Here is a 15,588-nt window from a genome sequence, read left to right as displayed (position 1 = left end):
AGTAAAAACAATGGCAAGTGCTGCATCTAAGCAAGTAAAGCCAAATGCATAAATACAGAACCAAGGCAAAGGCCTTTGATTTGTAACTGAGTATCCATCATCCCAAAGCCATGCAGGCTTTACTACCAGTGCTGATTCTGAGCAGCATCAATAGACCAAAAAACTGGCAGGCTACGGGTGTGAATGCACGTCCCGGATTTGGCTGTCGCCAGGGCATAGCCTGGGCAGTGCCCCTGCTCCACTGGTTGGTAGCAGCTCTAGGACATCTTCGCTGTCCCGTTTTGTGGGTCATAATAAGGAGGAAAGGCGGGGGTTGTTTTGCTTTTTTATAAATGAGGAGGAAAGGTTTGGCTTGGTGATTGCAAGACCTGTGAGCACGGAGAACCAGACTTCCCTTCCGGGCCAGCGATTTAATAGCCGGGTTCCGTTTAAAACAGCGTCTGGCAGGGACAGGCACAGCCTCCCCACCTCCCACGGCGGGGAGGCTCAACCCTAAACCTGAGGTCGAAGCGGAGAGTCCGGCCCGCGCCTGGCCTGGGGGGAAGCGGGGAACTCCCTGCCCCCCCGGACGGGCTTATGCGGGGCCGCGAGCGCAAGGGGCTTTCCCATCCGCCGCCCCCGCCGCGTGACTCAGGCCCGGGGGCTCGGCCGGGCCCCGCGCAGACAGCGCTGAGCCCTCGGCCGGGCAGGACCCTCGTGCCCGGAGGTGCGGCCCGAGTGGGGTGAGGTCCTGCGGCGCTGACCCGGTGCTGTACTACAGGCGCTGCCGGACTCTGGGGCCGCCGTGCAGCGGAGCGGAGCGGAGCGGAGCGGAGCTGATGGGCCGTGGCCGCCTGCGCCTGGTGACTGCGGCGCTGCTGCTCCTGAGCGTGCGGGCGGCGCCGCCGTGCGACCAGACCTGCCCGGCAGGTGGGGACGCGCGTGGCCGGGCCGGGCCGGGCCGGGCGGGGCTGGGGGGCGTGGGGCTGCAGCCAGCGCCGCTCGCTCCGTCTCTGTCTCCCCACCCCAGGCACCTACTTGGACCCCCGGACCTGCGGCAGGACCAACGAGCCGTGCAAGCTCTGCCCCACGGGCACCTTCGCCAGCGAGGCCGGCGCCCGCGGGGGCTGCATCAGCTGCCGCATCTGCGAAGGTGAGGTCGAGCCGGGCACCCGCAGCCCCAGGCCGGGTTCCGCGCCGGCAGGTCGCGTTGGGCAGCGCAGCTGGGGCGGGGCGGGGGCCCTGCCCACCAGTCGAGTGAGCGGCGTCAGGCTCAGCTGGTTCGATACCCGCCGCCCGGGCGAGTGTCCCGGCCGCCGGGTTCAGGCAGGTGCTGCCTTTGTTTTGCAGGGATATTCACATACCGCCGGAGCTGCTCTGCGATCGAGGATGCCCAGTGCAAGTGCAAGTCAGGGTACCGCTGCACGCGGGGAGACTGCCGCGAGTGCGCCCAAAACTGCGGAAGAGGCGAGCAGCTCATCGGGACAGGTAGTGGGGAAGGGGGCTCTCATTTCCCCCCAGCAGCACCCAAGGAGATGCCAAGCAGAGGCGTCCTGGGCTCCATGGGTCTGGCACGTAGTCTGTGGAAGTCTCTGATGGTGTCAACCTTTATGGAGACTCCAGGCACCCCTTGCTGGACTCCTCTAAATTTCCTGAATTAAGTGGCATCCAATTTCAAAACTAACACATAGATTATAGTACTTGCCTCTTTGCAGGGGGTCCTGGCAGTGAGGAGGGGGGATGTGCAGGCTCAGGTTTGCTCCTGCCTGGACTTTACCTGCTTGTCTCCCTAATACCTCATTTATCTCCTTATACTTCACAACACCCTCCAAAAGGCCTGGTGGCATCCTGGTTGTGAACCACTGGTCTAAGCTATTCCCTTAGAAATGAGAACCAGCAATGCATAGTGCATTCTGCTTTATATTGGGGATGTGAATGCACTGTTCTCCTTGAATTTGTTTAAAGGTTGTGAGACTTGTCCCTGGGGGACCTTCAATAATCAGAGTGATGGGTTCTGCAAGAAATGGACCAAGTGAGTACTGTAAACAATTAATTCATCACTGTTTTGTTTATTTCTGTACATGTATCCATGACTTTTTATCCACCTGCATGTATCTATGTATATTCAAGATGCTCTGGGGATGAGGTCCTGAAGCAAGGAACTAGCACAAGTGATGTGATCTGCAGCCATATGTCAGGGAGTCTGGCTCCACCTGCCAGCACCACTTACCCCGCAATACCATTTTCTACCCCTGGGCCAGGTGAGTTATTGACCAATATTTTCCAAGTAGACTGATATATATCCGTTACTAAAAAAAGTGGAGCTGCTGCTGTTCCCACAGTGAACCTAGAGGTCCTTCTATTTGCCCTCTGGCCTGAAGCCATATACAGAAGATATGCTGAAGAAAAAAAACCAAGATAGATGTAGATGTTCAGGAATGAATAATCTAGCTGCTTTGATGGCAGACTTTTTTGTCTTGTGATGGGTTTTTTTACAGAGTATTTTTGATCCCTAGGGAAGAATCTGGAGATGGACATTGTTCTCACGGTGGGCCTGGTGCTGGCCATAGTATTTCTGCTGCCTTTGGGGGTGTTTCTTATCTTCTGGAAGAAAAGAAAACTACCTGACATGCTCAAGAGAAGTAAGACCGATACAATCTGTTAACTTCCTGTTTCTAGCTGTGGGCAGAGTACAGGAATTCAGATTCATGTTTCCTTAAAAGTCAGCAGCAGGTTCAAGTTCCTTGAAAGTCAGACACTGGCATTCTTAAAAGAAAAATCAAAGTCTAGATTATCCATTATTTAACAATTGGGCAAGTGGTAGGAGGCTTGAGAAGTGTTTCAAAGCTGGTCTCCTCCATTCAATGGTAACACTGATTTGCAAAGACAGTCAATCAGGTTCCTGCCCATCTGAGAGATAGTGAATGCATTGCACAGGAAGCTGCTGTTTCAAGGAATGTCAGGGATAAACTTCGAACTGCCACTTCTCCCTGTGGAATTGCTGGATAGACCCTTCTCTGCTTCAGTCCCCTCTTACTTGGTTCATTGTTGTCCACTTGATTTGTGAGCTCAGAGAAGCGTGTCTCTCTCTCCCAGCATGTGATTGGCCTGTATAAAAATAACTGTCTGAAAACAAACAAAATCTGCCATAGCACTTTGCCCTTGATGTAGAGGTAAATGTGCCCTTTGTTCTGTTGCCACTGGACATCTGAATATTAAATCTCTACTTGTTATTCCCATTGCAGATTTTTTTTTTTTTTTTTTTTAATCAAAGAGGCTGGTTACTAGTATAAAGGCAAGGTAGATAATGCAACTTTACAGACTAACTAAATAATACCTAGAGCAAGCATAAGCTTTTATGAAGCCAAGTTCACTTCATCTGATGGGTCAGATATCAGAAAGGTATTGGAAAGGGAGGGTGAGAATGTATGTGCTTGAAAAGATATAATCGTATAACATGCTAATTGTCTCCTTCACAGTATATATAACACCTGAGCAATCAACTCAAGAGGAGGATGCCTGTAGCTGCCGTTTTCCAGAGGAAGAGCAAGGGGAATATGATGACTGCAGCAAACTGGCACAATTCAAAGATTCACCAATGAATTAGAAACTGGATTCTGTAGGTCAGCAAAATCTGGGTTTCCTTTCAGAACAGCTGAGAGGAACTTCATTATGCATCAGGGTGGGACAGCAGGGTTAGTGACCTTCCAGTCTGCAGATTGAACAGGTGGGGTATGGAGAGGGTAAAGTAGTCTTCACTAAGGCCTCTCTCTTACTCAAACAGAGCCTTTTTTAAATTAGTCCTTGACAACCTTTTCAAATGAAGTGGAATTAAATTGTATGGAGTAACTTCAAAATGAAAGCAACTTGCTAGCTTTGCTGATAGAGTGGGGATACTATTTCTACAGTACTTTGACTTGCTGTAGTAAGAAAACTATACCAGTTATACAAGGACCAAACTGCTTTTCTAGAGATCTTCTAATAAGAGATGCCCAAGCCACAGTTTTGCTAACATTGGAAAGACCTGAGTGTAAGAGGCTAGTAGCACTGAGTGCCAAGTATAGTGCAAGCTGCCAGTGTGCAAACTTCCCATCCTTCTGCTCTCCAGTGTACTTCAGTTGGGAACTACATCACCCCTTATCACTCCTGATCTGGTCCTCAGACTCCAGAAGGCTAGATGTGATCCAGAATCTATATGGATACTGTTGCAACATGCTGAATCGTGTTTTTGCACTTGTGCGCGCACACCCTCATTTGCATGCTCGTGTGCACATGTGCACATGCATGCACACCCTTAGCAGTTAACTTCTGTCCTGATTTGCAGAACATTTCCTATTTATTCTACTTTTAGTTTGTAGCTAAAAGCGCTATGGAAAGTCATGGTTGCAGAATGTCTCATAACACCCCTTCTATGTTGTCTGAAGAACCCTGTTATGCTAGCTCATTTGGGAGGTGTAGTGGAAATACTGTGACAATCTGTGGTTGGTTTGGTCGGTGAGAAATAGGCAATTGATGCGGCTGGCTTGCATCATTCTTGTGATGTTAAATTCTTAGCTTTTTCTTTAAAAAGTTTTTTTTGGGGGGGAGGTTGTAAGTGCAGTACATAACTTGAAAATAAACAGCACATTTTTTCTCACAATTAAGTGTATTTAAAATAAAATACTTTTGTATAATACTTTTCTATATATCTTGCCTCCTTCTGTGTGTTTTTTTCCAAACATGAGGATGACTAACCCCTAAACAAAATCATTCAACATTTTTAAATATAATGAGCAAGGATGGTGGGATTTTTTTATATCTGTTACAAATGAATTGGACAACTCCAGAGCAGTTCAGCCTGCCTGATAAAGAGCTGAAATAATTGAGCCTGTTAGAAGTTTGTATTCCAAGACTTTGTTTGTATTCCAGTGAGCAATGAGCACTTCAGAAGCAGCATTTTCCCTGAACATATATAAGCACCATTTGTTTCCCACAGTGAGGAATTGCTTATTCCCCTTTCCCTTCATCTCCACACACTGACTTTTACTTTCAGTTAACCTGCTAATTTGGCACAAGGCAGCATTTAAATCTTTCAGACCATTTGTTTCCTCCGTGTTATGTTGAGCACTCAAGGCACCACTTGAAATCCTACTGAGAGTTAAGATTTTGGGGCAATTCCTAGATCACTGCACATTGACTTAATTGGAGGAATGTTAATTTATAGCAGAATTTGCCATCTAGCACAGTGGATTCTTCATGCTGAGTGTGTATGTTAATTGATCTGGGAGTCCAATGAGCCAAATCTCTGGAATGTGGAAGCCTGACATAAAAGTACTGTCCTATCAAGATTTGTACATTGTTCAGAGAGTCATATGAGCCTTAATAGACATGCACAGAATGTGTTCATGATCCTTTATGTATGTTGAGCATTTAATTATTTGTGTATGAATAAATATTTAAAGTAAAAATCTGGGTATTGGAATTAGGGAAATCTATTTTGGTACAATGGCTTGAGTTCCTCAAACAGGTCTTTTCAATGCCTACAAAGCTGGGACCCCATTTTGGTGTCAAAGCAGATGTCAGTCTATAGATAGTACAGTAGAACCTGGGTGATTTTATCTGCATGACTTGCAACCTATTTTAAATCAGGTGTCAATTACCCCACTGTTTGCTGTACAGTGTTAATATCAAGGGGCACAGGTCCCTGCTATTTGGCAATCCAGTGCTTTTTGACATACAAGCTGCAGCAAGCAGTGGTGGCTCTTATTTGCTACAGCAGTAAGTCAGCTGCTGAGAGAGGGCTGGAAGCAAGCTCATGAGACTGTTACCTCCCTCAGAAGTCAGTTGTTGAGAGCCAGGGAAGCATTTGCAAAGTTCATCCTCACTACAGCCACCTTAGTGCCCAGCAATGTATCTTTCCCAATATATAGTTGAAGCCACAGAAACAAAGGAGTGTCATTAAGGGTTGCACAAACTGGAAAATTGAGGCTTTGAGTACAAATAGTGACATAATAGGTGGGAAAGTGGGCATGAACCCCAGGTACTACTTAAGTGAAGGGGGGAAGCACTCGAATGGAGCTGAAGGTTGCCTTCCCCTTCCATCTCCCTGCTCTGTGCCCTGTAGTGGCTCTGGTTCCAGCAATGAAAACTGGTGTTTAAGGGTGCTTGTACATGTGAGAGGGTTTTAGTCTTTAGAGTTGCATACTATGCCCCCTAAATTGAAATAGTGAGTTTTATTTTTTCCATCACTGTATGTATGTTATTGTCCTGGCAGCCACAGGCTCCTGCTGGAGGCAGAAGTGGCAAGGGGTCCAATCCTTTTTTAATTTTTTGCCAGAGCCTGCCCACCTCTCCCGTGGCTGGGGAGCCATTAATCTGTGCCATTAATCTGTCAGCTTGGCCCCCATGGCCATGGGAGAGGCAGGCAGGCTCTCCAGAAAAAAAGGATCAGGCCCCTCACTGCTTCTGCTTTCAGTGAGCTTCTGTGGCCAGGAGGACACCTGGGGCTACCTGGGAACAGGCTGGCTTGCCCCTAGGGCAGCGCAGGAGGGCAGCTGGGTGTGCCAATGGCTAGAGAAGGCAGGGATGGTGCACAGGGTGCTGGAAGCCCAGGCAGGCTCAGGGAAGCTAGGAGCCTGCCTGGATGCCAAGTGCACCATCCCTGCCACCTTTTCTGACCGCCAGCACACCCAGCTGCCCTCCTGCCACCTCCCTGCACTGCCCCAGAGGCAAGCCAGCCCATTTTGGGGTGGCCGCAGGAGCCTGCTGAAGGCAGAAGTGGTGAGGGGCCTGATCCATTTTTTTCTTCAGAGTTTCCTGGTTTTCCCATGTCCAGGAGGCAAGCAGGCTAATTGCTGCAATGTTCCAAACTAAATTACATTGGGATGTAGTTTAGTTTGCAATATGCAAACTCATTTAAACCCCACAAAACTCACGTAGGTGTAATGTGTGATGCCATTAAGCCACACAAAGGGAATTTTTGATCATGTCTACATCATGACATCATCACTTGTACAAGTGACCTATATGGCCACTCCACAAAAGGAGTACGTAAAAAAAAGGTGATATTCCTCCCTCTGCAAATGGAGTTGTGAAAGACGCTGGCAGGACAAGTATTCAAAAGAAAGCATCACAACCTGGTGCTGCTCTAAAGTGAAGAGCTGCACAGCATACCTGGGACTCTGATGTTAGCACTGCTATTTTCTGTGCATTGTCTATCCATGTTTAAATTGTGTAGTTGCCCAGAGCTATACCCCCAACAGCCTCTCTCCCCAGTGCTGCACCAGGCTGGCTTCGTCTTTATTCATTTGAAAGAAACAGAAATTTAGCAGCTGAAGTCAATCAGGTACCTGAATGTGTCCCTAGAGATCAGACGACTGATCAAAATAGAAGGGAAAACTGCCCACCTATCCTAAGGTAGGCAAGAAAAAGAACAGCACTATACATCATGGCCTCTTTCTGTAGACTGAATATCATGTGGTTCAGAGGAATGATGAGGGAGCTGGTTCTTAAGAGACTGTTTGATGGCAATTCTGTGATGTGGTTGCCTTCATCAGCAGAGGAAGGGAACTGGTGACTTGGAAAAGGGCTCTGGTCTCATGTTCCTGGGTAGGTCACACTACAGGGGTTTTGAAGTTGGGGGCTGGGGCTGAGCTCAGGGCTGCAAGTGAGTTCAAGTGAACAAAACTTACAGTTGTACTTCAGGTAACGTGTCTTTTCCACCCACAACTACTGCTAGGTCCTAATTCTGGGACTGATTGCATAATGGAAATTGCTGTAGGAGGCTTTAAATCTTTGGTCTCTAACTGTGGCAGGTTTGATCCTCTGGTAGGTGCCTGCCCACCAGCAGTAGGTGATGCAATCTTTCCTTCTGGAGGTGTTCTTGCTCAGGCCAGTTAGTATGTTAGCTAATTGCTGCAGCTAAGGAACCTAAGTGCTTTCAGCTTTATGAGCTCTGTTGCCATCACTGCTGTTTACTACAGCAAAAGCTATGCTTGTCCTTTAAAGGACATGCTAAACAGCCCTTTCACGATCCCGATGGTCGTGAGAGTGCTGCAGTTCAGGCCTGGCACCAACTACAAGTCTTCATTTGGGATAGAAATTTCTGATGTAGGAAGTGTTTAATTAGCAAACTAAATCTGTAACTGTCAATTCAGGCCCCCTGCCTGCTCCTCTATGAGCCATGTGTAACACCCACACACACTTGGAGCTGTGTGTGGTCAAATGTGTTCTGGTTTTATTTTGCTGTGTACCTTGTTTGCGCCTATTTTGTTTCCTCTAGGACTGGAAGGGACCACCTCCCATCCCTCCTTATTGTGTCCAGACCCTTTGTTTTAAGATTCCTCAGCAGAACCTGTAAAACCAATTGAGTGACTGGCCCAATCCTGGAGTGCTGACCACCTTTGAATTCACTGGTCTGCATTAACTACATTCCAATGAGGCTGCTTGTTGGCTGGGGCCCTGGATGAGGTCAGAAAAGTTATTTAATGTTGAGGCCACCTGGTCTGGGGCTCTTTCTTCTTCCTCCTGGGGCTGCTGGACCCTGAACGGTGATTTGGGAGCCAGGGGGGCTGTTTCTTATGTGGGGGCTCACCCCCCACTCTTTTCTGATGAGGCAGACTGAAGCTATGTGAAGGGAAAGCCTCAGGTACAGGAAGATAAAGTCCGTCTCAGGGCTTGAGACCTCTGTTCTCTCCCATTCCTTTCTCCTTTTGTTTTCTGGGTTTTTGGGCAGCATCAATCCCTGTGGCAAACTGGCTAAGGTTGAAGCCTGGCAGTTTTGTTGGTGCACTCTGGGCCAGGGCTGAGAGCCTGGCATGTTTTAGTTGCTGTTGCAACTTCTTTTGCGTTCAGCATAGATGTGTCACTGAACCCCAGCTATGTGTCTCACTGACTGTTTTGGCCATGCAGGCCTTAAGTGGGAGCAGGGTTGGCCCATCCTATCCTGCAGAACCTGCAGCCACAGGGGGTCCTACAACCAAGGTGCTGTGCCCTGCTCACTGCCCCACCCCTCCCCCCACAACCTGCGCCATGTTTAAAGGGATCAATGCTGGCAGGGAGCCCTTTCCCGGCTGAGTGGGGGAAGAGTTCTCGGTTCCACTCCTGGCCCCAGCCCCGGTCCCAGGGAGGGAACGCAGGCATCCTCAGCACATGCTGCCCCTACCCCAAGCCCCCTGCAGTGCAGCCCTCATGTGCACAGCCCCCTCCCCCCCCCCGACTATTTTATTTCAATGAGTTTATATCGCAATGAACCGCAATTTTGATTTTTCAATGGATCAGGGGCCCCCAAAACTATATCCCACGGGGCCCCAAAAAATTGTGGGCTGGCCCTGATTGGGAGGATGCCATGAGTGTATCTTTCCCTAGTGCAGGCTGCCCAGGAACAGGGTCTTGGCAGCTACTGGCCTTGCAGGCCTTGAATGGGATGATGCCACGAGAGTATCATTCCCTAATGGAGACTGACCAGGAACAGGGTTCTGGCCAGGGCCATCCCTAGGGGGGTAACTGCCCCGGGCCCCGCACTTTAGGGGGGTCCCATGGAGCTGGGTGGAGTGGTGGCTCCGCATCCAGCTGCTCGCTAGCCCCCCCACCACTCTGCTGCTGCTGAAAATGGCAGTGGCAGCTTCTTCAGGTCTGGGGCCCGTGGGATCATAGCAGGGGTAGGGCCCCACATGGCCTGATTGGCCCCAGGCCCTGCACCCTGCTGGAGTCAGCTCTGGTCCTGGTAATCACTGTGTCAGGGATTATAGTGTCTCTGTGCCATGGTATAGCTGAGACTATATGTCCAGGCTGCAGCCATAAGCCTGGGCCCATTTTGCTGTTTTACAGCTACTGCATTTCAGCTCACCAGTGTGGGGCTGAATCCCAATGTGACGGGCTAGCTGGCAGTGACTTAGCCCAGGGGTTTTGAAAGGGCAAAAGATGATTGGAGGACTTGGGATTCCTTTTCCTCACCAATCAAGCCCCAGAGACTCACCTTCCATGTCCCCTGATTGGCCCCTTGGGTAACCTGGAAGGGGATAAAAGGGGCAGCACAGCTGACTCAGGAGAAACCAGAGAAGGGCCACAAGGAAGGAGATTCAAAGAGCTGGCAAAGAGCTGGGCCAGCAGGGCAGGAGCAGTTGCCCCAGAAGAGTCTGAAGGAGTGGGACCTGCAGGCAGCAGTTGGACCCTCAGCAGCACAGTGTACGGCCCGCAGGAGGGCCTCCTTGCTGGGCTCTAGGACTGCCTATGAGAGGCTGTAGCCAGCAGGAGAGGCTCCTGAGCTCCAGCAAGGATCTGAGCAGTGACCCGAGAGGTTCCCAGCCCTGCTTCCAGCTCCTTCAATCAGAGGTCAGGCAGCTCAACATAAAGCCAGGGCTCCAGGAAGGCCAAGACCCCTAGCAGTTTGGCATAGTACCAGCACTGGTGGCTGTATGGTAGTGTTTCTGCCTACTATGTATGAGAGCTGAGTTTAAGTCCCAGCTGTGGTGAGTGAGCTAACAGGGAGAAATTCTTCTTGCAGTGGAAAGGGGCCATTGTGGTTTCCCCCTTTCTTCCCCTCCAGGTACCTAGGCCCTATATTCCTTGTCATTTTGTATTTTGTGCCTTTTATATTTCACCAACTAGTATTGTTTGTTCTGCTGTTTGTGTCTTACATTTTAGTTAACCCTGTCTTTTGTCAACTGGATGAATATGTCTATGATTGTAAGTGTTTAACCTTTGTTGAATCCTGCCCCCTCGGGGCATTGTAGTGTCCCCTATACCCCCTGGTTTATACTAGTTATGTTCCCAGTATTGTTCTCTCATTAAAAGATATATGGTTAAGTCCCCATTGGTGGTCTGACCCTGCTCTATATGGGGAGGAGAGTCCCTACACCTCCCACAGTGCTTGTGGACCTGCTTCGATCCCTTCAATTGGAGAGGGGGTATCTCTTGGAGTACCGCCCGGGTTACACCAGCTATATGTTGGCTGGCAGACTTGGGCTAGGGTGAAACTCTGGCACTTCTTGTGGCTTATTCAGGCCTCAGTGCTGTATAGGCCTGGTCAGTTTTTTGCTGCCCAGTCCAGGCCCAGTGAAATAGACCTGGGCCTTCTTTTGTCCCTTTTGCGGTTTATGCCCCAACCAAGTACTGTGGTTGGGTACTACTCCTAGTTCAAGCCCCAGCCAAAATAAGCCTGGGCCCCCTTTTGCTATTTCCTAGCTGTTACGTCTCAGCCTAGCAGTGTGGCTGAGACTATATGTCCAGGCCTACTCCAAGTAGGCCTGGTGCTCTTTTGTTGTATATTCAGGCCTGAGTGCAAGACAGGCCTGAGTCCCCATTTCATAGTTTTACTGCACTTGTGTCTCAACATAGCAGTATTGCTGAGCTCTGCTGTACATTTGTTTGCTGTATGTCAGGACCCAGCACGTTTGGGCCTGGCACATGTTGCTTTTGTGGCTCTGTGCCCTGACCAATGTAGCATAGTTAGCACTGGTTGCTGGTCATGCCCTTTTGCTGTTTGGCTGGCTTTTCTCTGAGCTCTCTTGCAGTTTCCTGCCCCAGCAGAGCTAGGATTAGGACTAAAAACTTTGGGGCGCGATATGCTGATTAAAAACTGCCATTCACCCTTCAAATCCACCATGTGGAAGTGAGGATCAGCACTACAGTTTTGCAGGGAGCAACAAGGGGCCCTTTGCAATACAGAAGGACCTGTGCTTTCTAGCAGCTCATTGCAGTGCAGTGGACCCATGAAGCAGCTCATTGGACTCTCTGGTGGTGGCCTTTTCCAGCCCATTGCTGAAGGGCAGGTATAGGGGTGCTGGCCCCTGGAACTACCCTTTGGGGAGTCCCAAGTCCCAGACTGCCTAAGCATGGGTAAAGACCCCCCCAATAAGGGGCACCACCTATAGACTTTGTTTTGTAGTTTGTAGTGTTTTAAAATTATAGTTGGTGATTACTTATTACTTTGTAATGAATCTGCCTTTTGTGTTTACACTGCTTTGTGAGAAAAGGGTTGTTGGTTTTATTGGACACCCTAGTTTCATAGATTTCATAGACATTAGGGCTGGAAGGGACCTCGGAAGATCATCGAGTCCAGCCCCCTGCCCAAAGGGCAGGAAGTCAGCTGGGGTCATAGGATCCCAGCAAGATAAGCATCCAGTTTGCTCTTGAAGGTGTTCAATGTAGGTGCTTGAACCACCTCCGGTGGCAGGCTGTTCCAGACCTTGGGGGCTCAGACAGTAAAGAAATTCTTCCTTATGTCCAGCCTGAAACGGTCTTGTAGTAGTTTATGACCATTCGACCTAGTCCTCAATCCTTGGGGCACTCTGGTGAACAAACGTTCCCCCAGATACTGGAGGTCACCCCTGATAAACTTATAGGTGGCCATCAGATCACCCCTGAGCCTGCGCTTTTCCAGGCTAAAGAGCCCCAGGGCTCTCAGCCTGTCATCGTAGGGTCTGCTTCCCTGACCTCTGATCATGCGCGTGGCTCTTCTCTGGACTCTCTCAAGCTTCTCCACGTCCTTTTTGAATTCTGGAGCCCAAAACTGGACGCAGTACTCCAGCTGCGGCCTCACTAAGGCCGAGTACAGGGGGAGAATGACGTCCCAGGATTTGCTTGAGAAGCATCTATAGATGCAAGCCAGCGTTTTGGTCGCTTTACTAGCCGCAGCATCACACTGCAGGCTCATGTTCATCTTGTGGTCAATGATAAGCCCCAAGTCTCTTTCTTCCATAGTGCTAGCCAACATAGCACTGCCGAGCCTATAAGGATGCTGCGTGTTTTTCTTCCCAAGGTGGAGAACCTTGCACTTATCGGCGTTGAACTCCATCAGATTCTTGTCCGCCTAATTGCTGAGCCTGTCCAGGTCAGCCTGGATCACCCGCCTGTCTTCTGGTGTGGATGCTTTGCCCCAAAGTTTGGTGTCATCGGCGAACTTGGCCAGTCCGCTTCTGACTCCAGTGTCCACATCATTAATGAAGATGTTGAACAGTATGGGTCCAAGGACAGAGCCTTGGGGGACCCCACTGGTCACAGGGCACCATGATAATTGACTTCCGTCAATTACTACCCTCTGGGTCTCACCACAAAGCCAATTTCCCAGCCAGCGGATCGTGGTGGACCCAAGGCCACAATTGGCCAGGTTCACCAAGAGGTGATCATGGGATACCAGATCGAAGACTTTTTTGATGTCAAGGTATATGACATCAATCTCTTCTCCCTTGTCCAGGTGATAGGTCATCTGGTCATAGAAAGAAATGAGATTGGTCAAGCAAGACCTACCCGCAACAAACCCGTGCTGGCTATCCCTCAGGATGTTGGCATCAGCCAGTCCATTAAGGATGGCCTCTTTAATAAACTTATCCAAGATCTTCCCCGGGATAGAAGTCAGGCTGATTGGGCCTATAATTTGCCAGATCCACTTTCTTCCCTTTCTTGAAAATAGGCACCACATTGGCTTTCTTCCAGTCTTCAGGCACTACACCAGAGCACCAAGAGTTTTCAAAGATCCGTGCTAGAGGCTGGGCTATGATGCTCGCCAGCTCCTTGAGTACCCTGGGGTGAAGATTGTCAGGGCTGGCTGACTTGAAGGTATCCAGCTTCTCAAGATGTTCCTTCACGAAGTCAGCATTAATGGAGGGCAGAGGATCACTCTCACCCAGACTTCCTTGTCCCGTAGCGGGCATGGGCATCCCATGGGACTGATGAAAGACTGACGCAAAGTACCTATTTAATAGGTTGGCTTTTTCCTGGGCGTCAGTTGTCAGCTGCCCAATCTGGTTCAGCAGGGGTCCAATGTTGCCCCTGCTTTTCCTCCGGCTCCCCACATATCTGAAAAAGGACTTTTTATTGTCCTTGATGCTCAAAGCTAGTTGGAGTTCAGTTGCAGCCTTGGCTTTCCTGGTATGCTCCCTACAGGACCAGACCAGTGCAGAATAATCCTCCTTGGAGGCGAGTCCCATCCTCCATCCTTTGTAGGCTTTTCTTTTTAGCCTCAGGAGGTCTGCTAGGTCCCTGGAGAGCTAGGGGGGCTGCTGTGCCCTCTTGCTGCCTTTCCTCCGAGATGGAATAGACTTAGTTTGTGCTTTGAGGATCACTCCCTTGAGGAGCAACCACTCTTCTTGAACTCCCCTCTCCCCGTGGTCATGGTCCCTTAGGGCCTCACTGACAAGCCTCCTGAGCTTGTCAAAGTTGGCTTTTCTGAAGTCAAGGACTTCCGTGTTGCTGACTGACTTGCCAGCTTTTCGGTGGATGGTGAAGGTGATCAGCTCGTGGTCGCTGTCACCCAGCTTCCCATCGATCACTAGGTCGCCGACTAGGTCATCCCCAGTAGCCAGTACCAGGTCAAGCAGCGCTTTGCCTCTCGTTGACCCATAGACTTCTTGAGTCAGGTAGAGGTCATCCATGCATGAGAGGAAGCTTTGCAACCGCTCAGATTTTGCTGAGCGATCCTCCCACGAGATGTCTGGGTAATTGAAGTCACCCATGACAACCATGGTCCTGGAGCATGCGGCCTCAGCCAGTTCCCAGGCAAACTCCTGGTCAAGCTTAGGACTTTGTGTGGGAGGTCTGTAATAGACTCCCACCATTGTGTCCCCTGTGCCGTGTTCCCCACGGATTTTAACCCAGAGGGTCTCCAGTCGTCCACCCTGGTCACCAATATCGGCTTGCAGGCACGTGTAGCTTTCCTTAACATAGAGAGCTACCCCCCCCGCCCCTTTTCTCTACACGATCCCTCCTGTACAGGTATAGCCATCTATACCCGTGGTCCAGTCATGGGTGGAGTCCCACCAGGTCTCCGTTATCCCTATGACATCATAATTATTTGCATTGAGCAGGAGGATGAGCTCCTCCTGCTTATTCTCCAAGCTCCTGGCATTTGTGTACAGGCAGGCAAGTGCCCCCTGGGGGGCTCCTTCCTTGCCCACAGATTTTACCAGGGCTGAGGCAGGGGTGGGCTCCCTTAAGTGCCTTGACCTGCTGGCTTTGCAAGGATTGCTCAGCGGGCCAGCAGTGGCGGTAGTCCCCCCCGTCCCCCAGCGGGCTTATTTTAAAGCCCGGTGGAGCAGGTCAGCCAGTCTAGCTGAGAAGAGCCTCCTCCCTAGGGGAGAGAGGTGGAGGCCATCTCTTCCCAGCAGCTTGCTGCCTCTCTCACCAAAGAGCGGGCTGTGGTCATGAAAGCTAAAGCCTTCCCGATGACACCAATGCCGCAGTCTTTGGTTGACCACATGGATCCTCCTCGGCCCATAGCCTGAGACTGGGAGGATCACCGAGAACACCACCTGTGCCCCCAGACCCTTTAGCCCCGCTCCCAAATCCCTGTAGCGCTTCATGACCTGGCTGGGAGCGCTCCGAGCCATGTCATTGGTGCCCACATGAATTAGGAGCATGGGATAGTGGTCTGTGGGTTTGAGGAGCTCTGGGATCCTCTCCGCAATGTCCCGGATGCAGGCCCCCGGGAAGCAGCAGAGTTCCCGGGCTATGGGGTCGGGGTGGCAGATTGCCCCCTCAGTCCTCCTCAGAAGGGAGTGTCCCACAACAAACACCTTATGTTCTGTCTTGAGGAGAGCAGGGGCGGTAGCTGCAGTTGGGCCCATGTTGCCTGCGGGAGCCAGCAACTCAGCAGGCTCTGCTGGAGCGGCAAGAGGTGCATACCTGTTGCTC

At 50.4% G+C, this 15,588-nt stretch overlaps 1 protein-coding gene across 1 annotated transcript; it reads left to right on the top strand.

Moving 5' to 3' along the window:
• Positions 1 to 4,664, top strand: TNFRSF9 (TNF receptor superfamily member 9). Its single transcript, XM_019480985.2, has 7 exons — positions 1 to 909; positions 1,010 to 1,132; positions 1,330 to 1,467; positions 1,945 to 2,011; positions 2,110 to 2,240; positions 2,496 to 2,621; positions 3,459 to 4,664. The coding sequence occupies exons 1-7, from the start codon at positions 819 to 821 to the stop codon at positions 3,584 to 3,586; spliced, it is 804 nt and encodes a 267-aa protein (XP_019336530.1). The 5' UTR covers positions 1 to 818; the 3' UTR covers positions 3,587 to 4,664.
• The last annotated feature ends 10,924 nt before the right edge of the window (positions 4,665 to 15,588 follow it).

This window comes from Alligator mississippiensis, chromosome 13 (genome assembly GCF_030867095.1).
Source record: "Alligator mississippiensis isolate rAllMis1 chromosome 13, rAllMis1, whole genome shotgun sequence".
In the NCBI taxonomy this organism is placed as follows: domain Eukaryota; kingdom Metazoa; phylum Chordata; order Crocodylia; family Alligatoridae; genus Alligator; species Alligator mississippiensis.
The sequence above is the reverse complement of the archived record's forward strand: the minus strand, read 5'-3'. Positions and strand labels throughout refer to the sequence as shown.